Below are 19,087 nucleotides of genomic sequence, written 5' to 3' on the forward strand. Positions count from 1 at the left end.
AACCAGCTCAATGTGAAAATGCAAGGTATTGGAAATACAATCTCATCCCTTCAACAAGCAGTGTTTGCATTTGAAAGCAAGCTGGAAGTCTTTCTCAGGGACATTGAAACAGGTCGTCTTCTGCACTTTGAAAGACTGCAACAATTTAGAGATGCATGCTTAGCAAGTGACTCCACTCAACATCTGGATCTCCAGCAGCTAGCTGGCTTTACGTCCAATCTCCTGCAGTCATTCAAAGCACGTTTTGGAGAATTTCGTGCGCGCACTGGTCTTTTCAAGTTCATCACTCATCCACATGAGTGTGCAGTGGACAAAATCGACCTGACATGCATCCCCGGGAGACTTTGAGCTGGAAGTTGCTGACCTGAAGGCATCAGACATGTGGATGAGTAAGTTCAAGTCACTTAATGGAAAGTTGGAAAGTCTTGCGCGACAGCGAGCAGAGCTGGCGAGGGAACACAAGTGGACAAAAATGAAAAATCTTCAACCTGAAGACCAGCTGATTCTTAAAACTTGGAACGAGCTTCCTGTGACATACCACACAATGCAGCGTGTGAGTATTGCCGTATTGACCATGTTTGGCTCTACATATGCATGTGAGCAGTCATTCTCGCATATGAGGAACATTAAGACCAACCTACGCTCACGTTTAACTGATGGAAGCCTCAACGCCTCCACGTATGAACCAGACTACAAGGCCATCAGCAAAACCATGCAGCACCAGAAGTCGCATTAAAAGTAAGACATATTTAATTTATTATATTTTAAAAATACTATATGGCTCTCAATGAAATATATTTAGAAATATTTGGCTTTTATGGCTCTCCCAGTCAAAAAGGTTCCTGACCCCTGATCTAACCTAATCAGTTATGTAGACAAAAAATGAATGACTGAAACATGTATTTCATAATGTTATTGGAACAACAGAAGATTAATTATTAATAGTAGAAGGAAAACAGTTTGTTAACCAAAAACCAATAAAACTGCAATCCAAGCCAGATTTTCTAAATGTTCATAAATTATTAACAGGCCAATTAAATACAAAATATGTTTTAAGTTTTCAGTGTGCAATTGACCTTTAGTTTCATTTGAGTTGTTTTAATTGTTCCACAACAATGGCAATCAATCAATTACCAGTAGAAGCACAAGTTGCTACTTTTAGGCCCCATTTACACGGGAACGCAAACAAAACGAAACTAATCGAATTCGATATCAAAAAAGTATTCCGTTCAAACGGATATGGCTCAATAAACGTGTCCCTTCACATGAGACAGCTCGACCCGCTGGAGACGCTGTAGTACATATGCCGGGCCTGTAAGTGGCGCTGTACTTCCGCCACAAAATACACCAAAAGCAGTGAAGAAGACCCCCGAGCATGGTTGCCATGGTTGCCCTTCTGTTTATTCTCCGCGGTGGATTTAGCAACATGTAGTTCATGTAATTTTCCATGTCCACTTGTTGCTGATGGTTGTGGTAGAGGAGCTGTAGATTTTGCACTAACATCTGTAGCATGGTCAGTAGCAGTAGCGGATACAACCCGTTTCGTTCCCGTGTAAACAGCACCTTAATGTGAGACATGCTGAAACTTTCCTCGCATATTTGGTGCTTATTAGGTTAGGTATTTATCAAAAAAGTTGGTTCAACAACGACGGCTAGAAAGACTACCAACAATGACAGGATGCAAAGGGAAAATGACCTGTTTGTTCCAGCATGCCAGTCTGCTGAGGAAGCAGCAGATGACTCAGAAAAAATAAATGAAAATACAGGATATTGAGATACCACAACTGTTGGGCTGTAGGATGGATTGTTTGACAACTTTATATCAAAAGGTATACAGCATTCTTGAAGGTTATGAAATAACTCCCTGTGTGAGCCTCCTCTCAAGAACCTTATGATGTAACAGGTTGTATAAATGTCAACAAAAAATGTACTGACAAAGAGATCTTTAGGGGTCCAACATTTTGGACCTGAAAAAAGCCAACATGCTTAAAATTAGTGAAAATATTACAATTATACATGAAGAGTACAAATGCATTCAGTCAGAACTGCACCTATCAGTCAGTAGATCAATTTTTGATTGACAGAATTTACTTTCGCGTTATATTTTGATAACTAAAGAATGGTTCATTTAATTTTTAAGCAGAAATGCCACACATTTGATGGCTCCAGGTAATTAAATGACAGAATGTTCTGCTTTTGTTTGTACTGCATTGAGCCGTGTAAAGGCAACCCCTCAACCGTATTTATGTCTGAATATTGTTTTTAGCCCTTTACAGATTGGCGAACCAAAGTGTTGCTTGAAAACGGGAAATAAACTGCACTCTCGTGTATCTAAGTCCATGCCCTGCCTCCTCCCAGATTTCGTCACTCTATAACTATACGACCTGACTTCTTTGGTCTTCTCATAACATACGGTATGTCAATCTGGGCAATTGCTAAAACAACTGATCTTCTTGAAAGTGCAATCAAAATTGATAATATCCCCTGGTTTTCAAGAAAATTGTTATTGGCAGATAATAAAAAAACAATCTAATGTTGCAACCCTACATGTCATTTTTCTTGCGCTTCAAAGTTCCAAATCAGGTATTATTCATAATGACACGCAAACCTGAGACATTAGCAATAGATTAAGGCCATACCAAACGAGATCATGTGCTACATTAACCATTTTCGCATTTATAAAACCTAATTATATGTCAAGAGTGTGGTATTAAATGTGTCAACTGCAATGCAGCTGCGGGATGACAATGAAAACTAACTCCATAATAGGATGGTTCATGAGCTAATTACAATTGGCCATTACCTGCATAATTCACTTGACTTACAAGATAACACACTGGTGATGATAAAGGAGATTGAGAGTATAAGTGGTGTTAAAGGTCAACTACTTCAACTTTGAAGATGGCGGCGGGCATTTCGGGCACATGTGGCAGCGATCTATCTGTGCATGATTGCTCTGAATCTCGGGCCTCTGTTTGGTTACAGTACACCACTGATCTTGCCACCTTGATAAAACCACACGCGGGGATACATCATTATTTGAACCAGCAATATGGCTGAATATCAAGCACTTCGGCCATGGTCGGCAAGTAATATACAGTACATTCATCTGGCAGTCCTGGCAGACTCTCTCCAACACAAAAAAGGGACACAAACGAAAAAAGGAGAATATTGGGCTATTGGCTCTACTGTGTCTCTTGCTCTCGGGAGATATCCACCCGTGTCCGGGTCCAGGCGTCGCTTCCATCGACCTGACAGCTGGCGGCCCAGCCGCCGAGCTTCACGCGCTGCTGGCCAGTTTCCGAAGAGGCTGGCAAGCTGGACAGCTAGCACCACCAGCGGGTCTCTGCGGTCTCGCGCTGGTAGCCGAGTAGCAGAGATCCACACACAACCATCTAACTCCACAAGATGCCAGATAGCTCCCACACCACCGGAGAGTAGGGCTGCTCAATTAAATCGTATTTTAATCGCAATTACGATTTTAGCTTGCAATTTGCAAATATTGTTTTTTAAATAATTTTTTCGTTTTTGTATTGGTTTTTCAGTTGAATTATACTTAACGTTCAGGGTAATCAACAGTTAAAAACATACTGTTAAACATTTTTTTCAATAAATGTATCTTTTCAAAGTAAATGGATGTTAAGCTTGGGTGCACATGAATCGCGTATGAACAATAAGTAAATCAGACTCGGTATTCTCTTCAGCATGTCTCCGGTAAGTTTATTCACAGACTGACAACAGTCAACGTAGTGACGTCACATTAGGACGTACCTTCATACAAGAACAGAATAACAGTGCGACTGCTACCGTAGTACACAGACTAAGGGCGTCATCAAATAATAATACTTAACACCCCCACTCGCTCTTAGCTTACTGGGTTACCTGAGAACAAAACAAAATAAGGCTTCTTTTTCTTTTACCTTAACTATGTTAACTCTTTGCCCTTCTAGGTGCCAAACATATCCTGAGCAAACCTCTTTAGCTTTATTTTGGTGGCTGGTTTTGTCATCACATCAGCGATCATTTGTTCAGTAGGACAGTATTCCAAAATTACCTTTCCACTATTTACAGTCTCCCTTATGAAATGGTACTTAATATCAATGTGCTTGCACCTTTGCCTGTTTACTGGGTTTCTGGCTAGTGCTCTTCAGTTGGTTCAGCAAAGTGCTGAGATAGTTTACTGACCACAAAACATATATCTGGTCGAGTGCATGTGGACAAGTAGATTAAACTTCCTACTGCCTCCCTGTACTTTCTTGGCTCTTTAATGTTTTCAGCGTCTGCTGTGTATTCTAGTTTTGGCTCACATGGTGTGTCTCTGGACTTGCAATCCTGCATTTCAAATCTCTCCAGTATTTTGCTCACATATCTCTTTTGAGACATTTTGACTTGACCTTCTGTTTGGTCAAAATCTATACCTAAGAAATATTTCAACTTTCCCAGGTTTTTCATTTTGAACCTTTCAGTGAGCATCCCCTTTACACTTTCCAATACACCCTCGTTGCTGGCTGCTATAATGAGATCGTCAACCCATATTATTAGGATTACCTTTTCGCTGTGCTTTTCTCTTGTATACACACAGTGATCAGCGGGGTTTTGTACAAAACCATTTTCAGTCAAACATGTATGTAACATAGCATTCCAGTTTCTGCCTGACTGCTTTAAACCATAGAGAGATTTGTGCAACTTGCATACTAACTCTTCACCTGTTTTTGACTGTTTCTCATAACCTTCTGGTTGTGTCATATATATTTCACAATCAATGGGTGCATGTAAATAGGCTGTTTTAACATCCATTTGGTGTAAGATTAAGTTCTCCTGTGCTGCCTTTTGCATGAGTACTCTTACACTTGTCATATCAGCTGTGGGTGAGAATGTCTCATCATAGTCGATTCCTGGTTTCTGACTGTAGCCTTTAGCTACAAATCGCGCCTTGTACTTGTCTGACCCATCAATGTCACTCTTGAGTGCGTAGACCCATCTACCCCCCACTGCCCGTTTGCCTGGTGGCAATTGGGTGAGGTTGAAGGTCTCGTTCTCCTCCAGTGATCTCATCTCCTCGTTCATGGCATTTTTCCACTGCCTTGATTTGGGTGACGCTATGGCGTCCTGGAAGGTTTGAGGAATGTCGCATACTGCTCTGTAACAAAAATCCATGCATGTTTGCAGTTTGTCCTCCGTATCGTCAGTCTCAAACTCCTGTAGGTGAGCTGGTCTCCTCCTGGTTCTGGGTGGGTTTTTTTTGTTTGGAGTCTCGGTGACTTTACCCGGCTGTGTACGTTCAGTCTGTTCAGGTAAAGTCCCAGAAGCACCACTTTGAGTATCTTGACCTGGCACATTTCCCACATCACATTCATCAACAACATTTTCATCGCTGTCCTTGACCCTGGGATGTACATCACTATCACCATATTCATTGTATGACTCTGGTGTTTGTGTTTCCTTTTCTTTATCCCCCTTTGTTGTGAATTTTACCAATCTGTGCTTTTGGACCCTCTCTGTGTCTGGATAATACACCAGGTAAGCTGGGCTATTTTTATCATAGCCTATGAAAACACCTTGCTCACACCTAGGGTCGAGCTTTCCCTTCTCTTGTTTGTAAGCAAAACACACTGACCCAAATTTCTGAAGTTTGGATATATTTGGTTCTTTGCCTGTGAACAGCTCGTATGGCGTTTTCTTTGAGCGCCTACTGTAACACCTGTTCCTTACATAAGCTGCTGTCTGTATGGCGTAGTTCCATAGTTTATTTGGTAACTTGCTTTCTATCAGTAAGCATCTGCCCATATCATAGAGAGTTCGCCAACCTCTCTCTGCTGTACCATTTTGGTGGGGTGAATAGGGTGCAGACGTCTCGTGTCTAATCCTATTTTTGGTTAACAGTGCCTGGAAGTCTCGGCTTGTAAACTCAGTGCCGTTATCTGAACGGATACACTTAACTTCTCCGTAAGGTGCTATGTCTGCTAAGAACCTTTCTGTGGCCTGCACTGTATCACTCTTGGACCTTAGAAAATACACAAAAATAGTACCAGAGTAGTCGTCTGTAAAAGACTGTGTATATCTGTGCCCTTCTATGCTTGGTGTTGACATGGGACCGGCTAAGTCTGTGTGGACTAGTTCTAAGGGCATCTTAGCCTTTTTGTCTGGCTCCCTATTTCTCGTTTGGGTGAACTTGCCCTGTGTACACACTTCACACAACTGAGCTGGTTTGACTGCACTTCCTCTTATCTCCATGCCTTTCACTACACCTTGTAAATGTTGTACATCTTCGTAATTGCAATGACCCAAAATTTCATGCCAAGTTTGCATGTCGTGACACCCTTTACATTGGTCAACATTCCCCTCAACAGTTGGTAAGTAATACAAATTTACACTTTCATGGATGTCAAACCTGCTGCCGTCTTTGGTAACCATGTGACTGTCCCCTTTCTTGAAGGTGATTGTCGCCCCTCCGTTTGTTGCTCTTGCCACCGAAAAGATGTCATGTGGGTATGAGGGCATGTACAGTGCATCCCGTAGCTGTGCTCTGTGTTGTCGTCCGGCGTCGTCTAATAGACATATCACCGCCGTTCCTCTTCTCTGTGCTGTTCCATTGCACTTGGTCCCGTCAGCTAACTCCACTGAATGAGACTCGGGCTGGAATGAATCGTCGAAGCTTTTAAACTTTCCGATGTCGTTCACGATGTGGGATGTCGCTCCTGCGTCCACCATGATGCCTTTCATCTTCACGTTGTCTGGTGGTTTCCCGCTCTTTGTGTGCTTGGCCTTGAAGAGATGGTCTTGGTCGCCATTCTGTTCCTCTGCGACTTTTCTGGCACCATCTTCTCCCCCCTTTTTCTTACAGAGTGATTCATCGTGTGTATTCCTTTTGCAGTAACCGCACCACACTTGTCGAAAACATTTTCTTGATATGTGTCCTTTTATTCCACACTTGTAGCACGTCACATTGGCATCTTCATCTCTTCTGTTGCTAGCGTGCGTCTTGGTGCCTCGGCCTTGCCTTGCACATGTTTTCATCACATTATCTGTGGATTCTGCTGTGTTCATTTTCTCCGACTCTTCATAGACCCTTAATCTTCTTCTAAAGTCTGTGAACGTAACGTTATCTTCGTTCTGTGTTACATGGACGGCGAATGGCTTGAAGGAGTCTGGTAACCCATTTAGTATCATGGCTATGGTCAGTCCATCACTCATGGTCTCGCCTGCATCTCTCAGGGCTGTAATCACGTTCTCTGCCCTTATCATGTAGTCGGTAACACTCTCGTTGTCTGCCATGTGCAGCCTCGTTAACGACGTGTATAAGTTTATTATCCTCGGCTTGCTTTTCCCTGAATAATGTTCTTTCAGTATTTTCAGAGCCTTCCTGCCGTCATCTGCGGCCTCATGTCTTATTAGCGACAGGCTCTTATCATCTATCAGCCTTATTAGCTCAGCATAGCAATCAGCATTCTTCCTTCTATCTGCATCTAGCTGTTCTTGATCAGCACCGGTGGGCTCATGTAAGATAGTCTCTTTTAGCCTCAGAGTATGTAAGCAACCTAGGAATCTTGTTTCCCAAAGGTCATACTTATCTTCACATCCTTTGAATAAGAGCTGCGGTGCCAGGAGACCTGTTGCTCTGCTTGCCATTTTTGCGCGCCAACTTTACCGCGAGGGCTACTAGCTTGCTAATATACTTCACTTGCTAAGCTAGCTTGTTAGCTTAATTGGCTAACGCGTAATACGTCGCGTAACACTTCTTCCGATAATCTAACTCACTTATCTCCAAGTCGGTTTGTGTCCAACTCTGCCTGGGCCCATAACCTGTTAAGCTTGGGTGCACATGAATCGCGTATGAACAATAAGTAAATCAGACTCGGTATTCTCTTCAGCATGTCTCCGGTAAGTTTATTCACAGACTGACAACAGTCAACGTAGTGACGTCACATTAGGACGTACCTTCATACAAGAACAGAATAACAGTGCGACTGCTACCGTAGTACACAGACTAAGGGCGTCATCAAATAATAATACTTAACAATGGATAATCATTTTTAATAATCGTGATATCAATTATTGACCCAAATAATCGAGATTATGATTTTTGGCCTAGCAGCAGGGACTGGGGGCCCGCACCGGAGATCCACGGGGCGCCGGCTGGCTTCAGACGAGGCGGGCTAGCTGAACAAGTAGCTCTGCCGAGGGACTGTGGGTCCGCGCCGATGGCTAGCGGCCTAGCAACAGAGAACCACAAATCAACAGCTAGCTCTGTCTGCTCATCTATCAACAACGGAACCGAGGTAAAGCCTAGAAATCCGGTATTTAAAAAAACACTGTTACACAAAAATGTTTCAAACAGTGAATCAAGCAAAAATAGTGTGGGATCCTCGGTGCAAGTAGAAGGGACTATTTAGTGGACATTTACATTTCCGCAGCATCTGCAACAAACATGAACAGTTAGAACATCTCCTCCTTGAGTCCAATATTGACTGTTTGGGAATATCTGAATCTTGGCTAAAACAGTCGTCACCATCTTCTATTGTATCTATGTCAGGATATAATGTGTTTAGGAAGGACAGACTGAAGGGAAAAGGAGGGGGGGTGTTACTTTATGTGAGGAATACCATTACTTGTAGGGAGATTGCTCTTCCAGCTAATGTTGATTTTGATTGTGATGGTGTGGAAATCACACTATCTGAGGAAATGTCCCTCACCATGATTTGCCTATATCGACCACCCACCGCTAAGGTGGATTTCTATGACCAGGTAAAACTCATGCTGAATTCCTGTGACTCCAACAAAGAGCTAATTATTTTAGGAGACTTTAACATGAACTGGAATGACAAACAAAATAGAAATAACTTAAAACGGATCACGGATAAACACAACTTAATACAACTAATGGATCAACCGACTAGAACAGGGGTATTCAACTAAAATTCAACGAGGTCCATTTAGAGAAAATCTCCCCATGCAAAGGTCCGGAACATCAAAATGTCTAAGTTGCTTTATATATGTCTAAGTGTGATATATATTGAAGTAGCCTGTAGCTTTATCAACGTCTGCATGTAATCAACAACTGACTGCCAATCAAATAAAGAAAGAACAATTCATAAACAACAATATTTATTGTCAATTAACATTGAACTATACAGATATACAGTAAATACTGTGGATATGTGTAATGTTCCTCTCGGGCTGCATTTAAAAATAAAATAGATTTTGAAAATATGTGCATCTTAAAAGCGCTTAATTTTAGATAAATAAAATAAAGTGTAGCAGCAGCTTGAGTTTCTCTTTTTCTTTGTTAACCGTTTCACATCATCACTTAACAGTTTCAGCCGATTATAGAACAATATCAGTCTTTACACATCATAACAATTGAACAGTTTTAAAGTTTCTCTTTCTTTACCTCTTATATTGCAGTCCCTCACTCACTTTTTGTTATTCAGTGTGAGAATTGAGCTGGAGCTTGTCCTGCCAGGAGTTTAGATCTGGGCTGAAATGGTGTCAGGGCCATTCTCATACACATGCAGGTGCTCATTGGTTAGCCTCGGTTAGCCTGCCCTGGAACCATATCTAGTTTTAATTTTGATCCTGGTGGACTGATAACATTGGGCTCTGAGACTGCTTATTTTTTGTGACCTCAGTTCTGACTTGAGAGGGAATGTTTGGTCAAACACTTTCTGTTTTGTCCCATAGTGGCGTTTTGGCACTTTTAATGAGCACCACGGTCTCTGAATGAGACACACTGGTTCTGTGCTCCCAGTGGGCAGGATGAACATGAATGAGTCCGTCCACTCAGGGTTAAAAGCTCTGTTCTCACTGTCCACTTACCTCTTCTTGGAGAGCGCCATGTGTAATTATTTGTCTCTCCCTGTCACTTTCCTCTCCGCTTCTTTCTGCCGCTCTCTCGTCTCTTCTTCTGTGTTTCTCTCCCTGTATCGCTCACTCTTCTCTTTCGCCCACTGTCGGTGGCGGTTAAAATAGAATAGCCCCGTCAAATTGAAATCGCCTATTAATGTATTGATTATAGGTCCGGGTCCGTATAGGTCGGGGTCCGGGTCCGGATCCGGACCGCGGTCCGCCTGTTGTCGACCCCTGGACTAGAATAACCAAAACCTCCAAGACTATGATAGATTTTGTATTTACTAACAAAGCTGACAGAATAGTTAAAACATACAACTTCCTGACTGGTCTTTCTGACCACAATCTTGTTCTTTTTGCCAGGAAACTCACAAAAAAAGGTTCATGGCCACACCTAAAACCCCTGCCTTGGGTTCACGCTTCATCCCCAAAAACCTGCAACAACGTTTTATGGAGGCAGTGAAAATGATTAATTGGGGGGACACTCTCTCCTCTGAAGATATTGGTGAAAACAGTGATCTGTTTATATCTCAAATTAATGATACAATGTCTTCCTTCTCAAGGAGAGGTGTGCCTTAGGGACAGGAAGGAACATTATCTTCCCTGGCTGAATCTACAGTGCAGGAATTTAATGAAATCTAGAGACCAACTACTAAAGCAGAGCTATCCACTGACAGACAAAAATTCACTCATGCTCGTAACAAAGTAACACAAACAATAAGACAGCCCCAAAGCAAACTTTTTCATCAACATAATTGAAGGTGCGAAAGGTAGCGGTAAAAAAGTTTGGCAAATCTTGAATGAACTATTAGGTAAACATACCAAACAGGAAAATAATGTTCTAGAATAAAAAATCAATGATGCCCTGATAAAAGACCCTGCAGTGTTGGCCAACTCTCTAAATTAGTATTTCATAAATAGTGCTCTGGACATTACAAAGCTCTTCCTGCCATCTGAGGTCTCACCTAGCCCGACTGTGGATACACACCCCGTTTTTGACCTGGAGGAAATCATTGAGGTAGAGGTAAAACATATAATATTAGGGTTAAGAGGTTCTAAGGTTAGGGATGCAGATGATTTAGACACCAACTTTATGAAAACACATATCGATGGTCTAATAAAACCAATTACTATGTTAGTAAATCAATCTATCAGCACGAGGGAAGTTCCATCATCTTGGAAGGTGGCCACGGTGACACCAATCTTTAAATCTGGGGATAAGGCAATGATGTCCAATTACAGACCAATCAGCATCCTCCCTTGTGTCTCTAAGATAGCTGAGAAACAGGTGTCAAAACTAATCACCAAACACTTAGATAAAGGTTTCACTCCACTCCACCCAATGCAGTTTGGTTTTCGTGCTCACCACTCCACTGAGACAGCTAACTGTGTCTTTGTGGAAAAGGTTATAAATGTATTTTGGACACGAGCCCATATGTAGGTGCTGTCTTCCTTGATCTCAGGAAGGCATTTGACACAGTTGACCACCAAGTTCTCCTTAAAAAGCTGACATATTTCAATTTTTCCGCAGATTTAATACAGTGTGTTAAGTCTTATTTATCGAACAGAAAACAGTGTGTTTTGGTGAACAGAGCCAAATCCCCCTACCTTGTGAACCCTGTTGGGGTTCCACAAGGTTCCATTCTTGGACCATTACTGTTTTCTTTGTACATTAATGACTTGCCTAATGTATGTCCTGAGTTGAATGTGCAAATGTATGCCGATGATGCGGTCATCTTTGTACATGGGAAAAACACTGAAATTATCTCATCCCGTCTCAAATGCTTTGGACAAGGTTCAACACTGGCTGAACAACATTTGCTTACAGTTAAATGAACAAAAAACAGTATGCATGATGTTCAGTAAACGACCAGTCAAAATCGAAGGATCTAATGTGTTTTTAAACGGATCAGAAATAGAACTAGTCCCCCACTTCAAGTATCTTGGAGTCATAATGGACTCAAACTTGACTTTTAAGAACATTAAGAAAGTATCCAATACCATTAAATTCAACTTGCAATATTTTAAACAAATTAGACCTTTCTTAACTGTCGATGCTGCAAAGTCATACCTCCACTGTATGATTCTATCCCACATTAAATACTGTTTTACAAACTGGTCGTTTGCTTGTGCCGCAAGAGAGCTATCAAGGTGTTTGACAGAAAGCCAAATTCATACCACCACTGTATCATCCTTGAAAAACACAATTTCTTGAGTTTTGACAATTGTAAGTCTTTTAAAAGTATGTGTTTTTTTTTATAAATGTTTACATGGACTGGCCCCCACTCCCTTAAGGGAATTCATCCACAAAAAACACACTGGACGCTGCACTAGGTCAGAAACCAGAGGAGACTGTGAGGTCCACCGTAGACGGACAACTTTTGGAAAAAATGTCCTCTCCATTAAAGGCAGCTCATTCTGGAATAGCCTCCCAACTGAGATACTGGATTGTCCCACTCTCAATAGTTTTAAAGGACAACTTAAAGAATGGTTGAGAAACAACCAGACGTGTAATCACAGGGGTATCTCCGATTGCACTTTATGTAGCTCTTTTATTTTCTCCTGCACTTTATACATCATAGCTGTTACATTGTACTGCCATGCAGTAAATGCTTGTATGCTGCTCATGCTCTTCCTGCATATCATGTATTTATTTTTGCTATGTATATAAATGTCATGTTCTTATATGTTGTATGTGACGGGACTACGGATGGAAATTAGCTCAAAGCTAAAATCCGGCTCAATTACACTTGTAAGCATTATTTTGTTTTAAAGTGTTCATCAATGTGCACTGTCCCAGTTCAAATAAACGATTAAATGAAATTGAAATGAAGCATATTTTAGTACATACAAAACAATACACAACCACAACATTCAGCCTTCGAAAAGAGTTAAATAAACTCTCTCTAAAGCTCTCTGGCACAGTATCAACAAAAACTGAATTTGATAAGCTTCACAAAGGGAGGGCATATTGTAAAGCTTGTGTATTGGATTACATGAAGTTGGTCTTCTAGTTTCTGGAATGTCAGGATGAAGCACCATACTGTTACAAAAATGTTATTTGACTGTTTAAAACAGAACAAATATGATCAATTAAATATGTTTTTAAAACGTTTTTATTTGATTAATTTTGTTGTTATGGTACAAAATGTCTTCGTCATAGTTGTGGCTTCCTATAGGCAGGTATAGAAGTGATAGTACATTTGCTTAGCTTTTAGTATAGAAACATATTTGTTTTCCTAAGAAGAATTATAATACATTAGAGTTTGAAAGGTCACACTTAAGGTGCCACCTTTCCCTGCTTCTGAGCCAAATAAGCTGGCATGTTGTAACGCAGTGTGTATAGTCCATTTACAAGCTGCTGACCCACTAATTGCAGCTCCTCATCTGCCAATGGAAAGACTCCTGCCGGCCAAGACTCACCACCTTCAATAATTAATGTCTTAGTTCAGAATAATCTTGCTCTGGAGTGAAACACAAGGGCTGGATGTTAGATTTTGCAGGTGTTTTGGGCTTTTCACATGAGAGTGTAAGAAATCCTCTATCATGGTCTCCTGCACTCCCCCTTTCAACTGACAGGCCACTCAGAATAACCAGATACATCTTATACAAATCATATTTTCCATTTAATTTGGCCTGGACAACAACATCATCTGCAGGTTAATGAACAGAAATCCTCAACTGAACTATAAGTTATTCCTAAAACAGCAACATGAGAACAGAGACCGTGGAAACTTGTTTCACTTCGTAGTTGTTTTTAAGTACCTAAATAAATACCTCTGAACAGCTGATATGTGTTTCTGGCTGCTTCAGGGTAAGCAAAGATCTGCTTATATTTCAAGAGCACAGTTGACCTGCTAACCTAAAATAGGCCAAGCCGGAAAAGTGTATCTGCACTTCTCAGGAAAAGAGTGTGTTTAGTGAAGGCGATAAACTGGGCCACGCACTAGTATTTAAGAGGTTTTATGGGTTTGCTGATAACTTCATTGCAGATAATAAAATCAATCAAAGTGTGGAATATAGGTGATAGTGTACGAAAAACACTGTCCCACTGCATGTTCAACATATGTTGTCCAAGGATGATAAGTCTCTTCTGGTAAAGCAAAAAACGTCAATACATTTAGAAGACAAACGTATTAATAATAGCACAAAAATAGCAGTACGAGTATCAAGATATCATCAAATATAACAAGCCACAGCTTTTTGGCTTTGAAATAAACTCTAAAATGTGTGGTGTTTTCCCAGAATATTCAACAATTTATTTTACACTATGTTGATATTTTTATTATAATGAATGATTTCGTGGAATATGTTTATGTTATACTTTTACCACGGCAACATTTGTTGGAGCGTATCTACATTTGACATTTTATTAACAAATGAAAGAACTAAAGATGCAATAATTTGGTAAATAATGCAATGCTTTTGAGTAAATGTCCTAATTAACATACAATTGACACTTCAGTGGGACAGCTTCAACAGGTAAAACTACTCATGTATTGATTTGCCGCGGCCAAAACAAAGTCACAAGTGTGCAGTAAATACCAGAGGAGGTGATATTATGACCTGAGCCTGATTAGTCTTTTTTCTGATGTTTGTCGAGTGTTAATGATTCATCAAAGAGATTTAGAAGAAGTTAAGTAAGTTGTGAGTTATTTGCATCATAAAAACACGCACATTCAATCTATCAGCACCTTACCCCACACCTGAATACTAGATATAGACATCGAGTATCACTATTTATGTTTTACCTTCAACTCAATAAATAATAACATGTTTTTTTTTTTATTGTAACTGATATGCCGTCACAAATTCACAAACAACATACTGCAGGATTAAACTAAGAAGACTTAAATACAATAATAAATCCTTATGTGTGGAGTGCACGAAAGGATCCGTATCATATTCACACTAAAATGTTGTCCTTCTTTAGATGCGTCAAGAATTCAGCTGTATGAGGCTTTGTTCAAATGTTGATAACATTACCATACTGGACTGGAGACTCCATCTCAAAAGCTGATGACAAAAAATGCTACAGGAGCAGGGAACGAATGAGGGAATGAACCAAAAAGGAAACAGTCTAACGAAAATGTTATTGCGCCACAATACACATTTGATTATTCGCCTGGGCTTAGCACCTGAGCACCAGTTGAAGCAATGTACAGCACACACACTTTGCAACATTCAGACACCCCGAGGAGCCTGAGGGGCCACAACCAAGGAGTTGATATTAAGGATCCTCTGAGTTTTGAGGTAGGCTTTATTGCCAGTATGAAGATTAACAGTAGATTCTCCTACAGATAGTATCTGACCTTATTTGACCCATTCTTATGGGACTCATATCGGTGTCTATTAACTGATTCGCTGGCTGGCTAGTGTGCATTATGAAAATTTACGTAAATGTCAAGCCTGGTCATGAGGTCGCTTCCTCTGTGACAGCTGATAACACAGAATAACTGAGAAAAAGTTATAATCTGAAGTATCAGAAAGATGTTGGGGTTGATTTTAAAAAGGTGAAGACACTGTAATGTAAAAATAATACAGTTAAATGTGTCAGTTATCAATGTAAGTAACGTCAGTAAGAGAGAATATATGTATACTTTTTTGTTGTAAGAACAGATTTGAGTTCAGAGTCCATATGTAGGTTTGTTTAAAGCAGACTATAACCCAATGCCACAGCAGATTAATAAACTCTGAATACACGTTTCTTTATTTTCAGAGTTTTCCCTCTACACTATCTTTTCTTTCACCATCAGATATCAACAAGCTTTCAAAGCAATCAAGTATTTTTAAGCACATGCCGCTAAGTTTGCTTAACACAGCAGAGTCAATATTAATAGAGTGCTATTTAAGCCCAGGTTTACACACAGGGCAGCCAGGGGGTTAATGATTGACCGGACTTTGAAAAAACAAAACTATGTCGAGATCTTGAGTCTTACAATTGTTAACCAGGATTGATAGAATTTATGGGAAAGCCATAATAATCTTTACCTTTGATGTGAAACTGGTAGGAAGACATTTTAAGACGTTCATTAACCCGATGTCCTTTACCCACCACAAAAGGTAGTGTGACAGCATTCCTTTCCTGAGTGCCATTGTTACAGTTTTTCCTTGGAATTCCCTAAACTACCCGATTGCTAAAAATATGTATTCCTCATCATGTTGGGCTGTCCAATGGAGCTTCTGAAAACTGACAAAAAAATCTAATTATATTATGTTTGAATCGAGAATTCTTCCTTTTGTATCGGGGTGTAACAGTAATAATGATTTTAAGAATCAAATGGATAAAGGGGTTATTTTCTTTTCAACCAAATCTCAAAGAATAAAAGGTGAGAGTTGGCTTTGTTGGCAAGATGTAAAACTCACTTTACCTCTTACACACAGCCGAGTCGACTGTGTTGACACAAATACACCATGTTGTGATTATTAATCAAAAAATGTAGGCTAAACTATTGGTCTAAATAACAATACCAAACAAAAAAGAATTTTAGCTGAATTATGTGGTGCACAAGAAATGATAAGGGTCTACAGTACAACTTTCTGATGAGTCACAAATAAAACTGAATAAATCAATACATAATCAAGCAAATAAAATCGATGTGCATACATCAGCTCGGTCACAAGGCCAGTACAAGGTATTACATGTTATTTAACGAAAAGAAAAGGACATAAGATAGTAGCTTAAAAACTCCATCTGCTACGCTGATTTGATTAATGTAGATACTGGATACTGCATGCAAAAAACAATTTCTCCATCTAACTAAATATATGTATAAAAAAGCTTCGGAGACATTTTTGTCTTGTAATTTTCCCATTGTTATAATGTAAAGGAAAGAAAATGAAAAAAGATGCAGCAGCCAAACAGCAACTCTGATGCAGATTGGTGTGAAGAGGCTCCGACCTCAAAGCACAACGGCCTCCCAGACAGACCTGGAAGTTATAAGACCAGGCAATGAGAAGAAGGCAGAAGCTACTACCCAGAAAACCCTGGAGGAGCAGGCTGGTAAACACAGTGAGGTACAAGAGGCTCTCCGCTGTGAACATGAGGAGCTCAAAGCCAAACTCTGCACGAGTGAGGCGCTTAAAGAAAGGCATGAGGTGATAGTGGAGGAGGAACTTCAGAAAATCAAAGCCTCCAACCTCACACTGATTGAGCTGCAGAAGCTGAACGCAGAGACGATGGCTGTACTGGAAAGAGCAGAGGAGGAGAAGTCCTCACTTAAGCAGATGCTGAAAAAAGAGGACATTGCTCAGAGGTCAACTTCTTTGCAAACCAGCCGGGAGGAAGGCAAGTCCATCATGAAGAAAGCATTGAACAACAAGTCAAAATAGAAGAAAGGTAGCTGGCCTGCAGGCTGTTCATTTGTGGCAGAACCAGGATGAAAGACAGCAAATAAAACCTGCGTCTTGACTTTATTATGCTAAATGTCAAATAAAAAAGCATTAAAAAATGTCAGTGACTTGTCATATCTTATCCTAAGAGAGAGGAAATTATCTATATTCAACGAGGTTATTGGGCAAAAACTGAATTATCTTTCAAAAGAAACCCCTGATGGCATCATCTGTGAATATAGGGAGGGTATACATTTTGAGGTAAATACAGTGAGAAAAAACATAGGCTATTCTCTTTTTTGTATTATTGTAAAAGGTTATTAGGCATTATCTTAATAATTTACAAAACTCTTGGTGGTGTGCAATATGGTGTCATAACTGTTTTTAAATAATAACAATTTTAAGTTGCACTGTAGTAGAGTATGTATCAACATTGGTCGAAGAAATACTCAGGTCCTTTACTTCAGTAAAAGTACAATTACTATGGTCTTAAAATACTACTGGTAAAAGTCAGATCAAAGACGGCCCGTCTCCTGAGTGTCAAAATCGTACACGTGATGCATCCTGGGATATTGGTATGTTTGGCACGAAGTGACGAGCAGGAGAACTCAGCTTTCTTGGCTAATTTAGCATGCACTGAAGAATGTATCGCACCGATGGCCTATTCACATAACCCACAGAAAATAGAGAGTTCTTTTTAGCTGGCGGAGAAAAAGTAAACTGGTCTGACCGGTGTGCATGCAGCTGCTGAGGGCTCCAGTTTATAAAAAAAAAGAAAAGAAAAAGACACCTTCACCTTGTCCCAAGAAACCTCCAAGAGTACAAGCTGAAGGACGCATTATGCATATTTACAGGCGCTCAAAAAGTTAAAACAGAACTTTTATCAGCAGGCATGTGGCAGGAGGCAGTTTATAGATGAATGACTCTGAGGGGGTTGAACGCCCCCCCATGAACATTTACCACCAGGTAGGTAAGTAAGTTACACACACATTCACACACTTAAAATAAAGTGGGCACTTAAACTAGAGCTAAAACCCAGAAGAGATAATATAAAAAAAGCTGTTCTTACCTTTTGAATACAAGGATCTGGGAGAATTCAGGTCGAGGTCCCCGCTGAAAAGGGAGATAAAGTCAGAGGGCATTGCAATCCCTCAGACTGAGGAAACCGGACACCCACAAGTCAGATAGCGTCGCTGGGCGATATTGTTGTCTCTGACTGCCAGAAAAACCTTCAACTTTGTGTTCATAAAACTGTAGAGACTAATTTGATCCTGTCGCTGTGGCTGGTCGACCGTCTCTGCTGTCACTTCGCTCGTGAATCCCCCGTAGGTCCGCCCACGATGCGTGTTGTTGTCAGCAGACAGGGAGCTACGCCCACACATCTGACGCAATACGTAAAAACCACGTTGGGATTATGTATGGTGCAAGATAACTATGATGAAGCATCATTAACTTAACTCAATAATCCTCATTACTTATTTAATCAGCATTTTATTTCTTAAAATAAATATATGTTTTATTATTTTAATATGTTTAGATGCTTTTCCCTATATGTTACCTGTTTTAAATGCAGTGATGGATAGTAATAAAGTACATTTACTCAAGTACTGTACTTAACTACACATTTGAGTTACTTGTACTTTACCTGAGTATGCTCAGTTTATGCTACTTTATACTTATACTGTACTACATTTTAGAAATCAATATTGTAGTTTTTACTTCATTAAATTTATTTTACTTGTTAACAGTTACTTTTTAGGTTTAGATGATGGGCCATTACGCATAGGGAGTACTTTTAATTCCACTGTTTAAATGTAAGAGTCATAAGATTAGCATTTTATCTACCCCATATAAGATTACCTCTTTACTTTGCTTCCTTTTTAATTATATATAATGTTATTTCCTTTAT

General features: G+C 40.1%; 2 protein-coding genes across 5 annotated transcripts in view; one reads left to right on the forward strand and one right to left on the reverse strand.

Annotated features, from left to right (window-relative positions):
- nfat5b (nuclear factor of activated T cells 5b) overlaps nt 1-18,558 on the reverse strand; it is a 44,637-nt gene extending 26,079 nt beyond the window's left edge. Inside the window, exon 1 of one of the 2 annotated variants that reach the window (XM_079663722.1) lies at nt 18,248-18,558. In XM_079663722.1, coding sequence (XP_079519848.1) covers nt 18,248-18,320 — 73 coding nt within the window. In that variant the 5' untranslated portion in view covers nt 18,321-18,558. The remainder of the gene's footprint in view (nt 1-18,247) is intronic. The other variant, XM_079663721.1, reaches the window with a different exon arrangement.
- LOC307028575 (uncharacterized protein) lies at nt 687-17,183 on the forward strand. Of its 3 annotated transcripts, XM_079663725.1 has the most exons (3): nt 3,385-3,437; nt 8,096-8,279; nt 16,677-17,183. In XM_079663725.1, the coding sequence occupies exon 3, from the start codon at nt 16,720-16,722 to the stop codon at nt 17,176-17,178; it is 459 nt and encodes a 152-aa protein (XP_079519851.1). In that variant the 5' UTR covers nt 3,385-3,437; nt 8,096-8,279; nt 16,677-16,719; the 3' UTR covers nt 17,179-17,183. The 3 variants fall into 3 exon arrangements, with proteins under 3 accessions (XP_079519852.1, XP_079519851.1, XP_079519850.1); XM_079663726.1 differs by lacking the exons at nt 3,385-3,437; nt 8,096-8,279 and adding an exon at nt 687-738; XM_079663724.1 differs by lacking the exon at nt 3,385-3,437 and having other exon boundaries at nt 7,555-8,279.
- Nucleotides 18,559-19,087: the final 529 nt, after the last annotated feature.

The sequence above is a fragment of the Notothenia rossii genome, assembly GCF_949606895.1.
Source record: "Notothenia rossii genome assembly, chromosome: 2".
Lineage (NCBI taxonomy): Eukaryota > Metazoa > Chordata > Actinopteri > Perciformes > Nototheniidae > Notothenia > Notothenia rossii.

Coding starts and splice junctions, on each gene's coding strand:
- LOC307028575 (XM_079663726.1), top strand. CDS start 16,720: ATGCAGATTGGTGTGAAGAGGCTCCGACCTCAAAGCACAACGGCCTCC.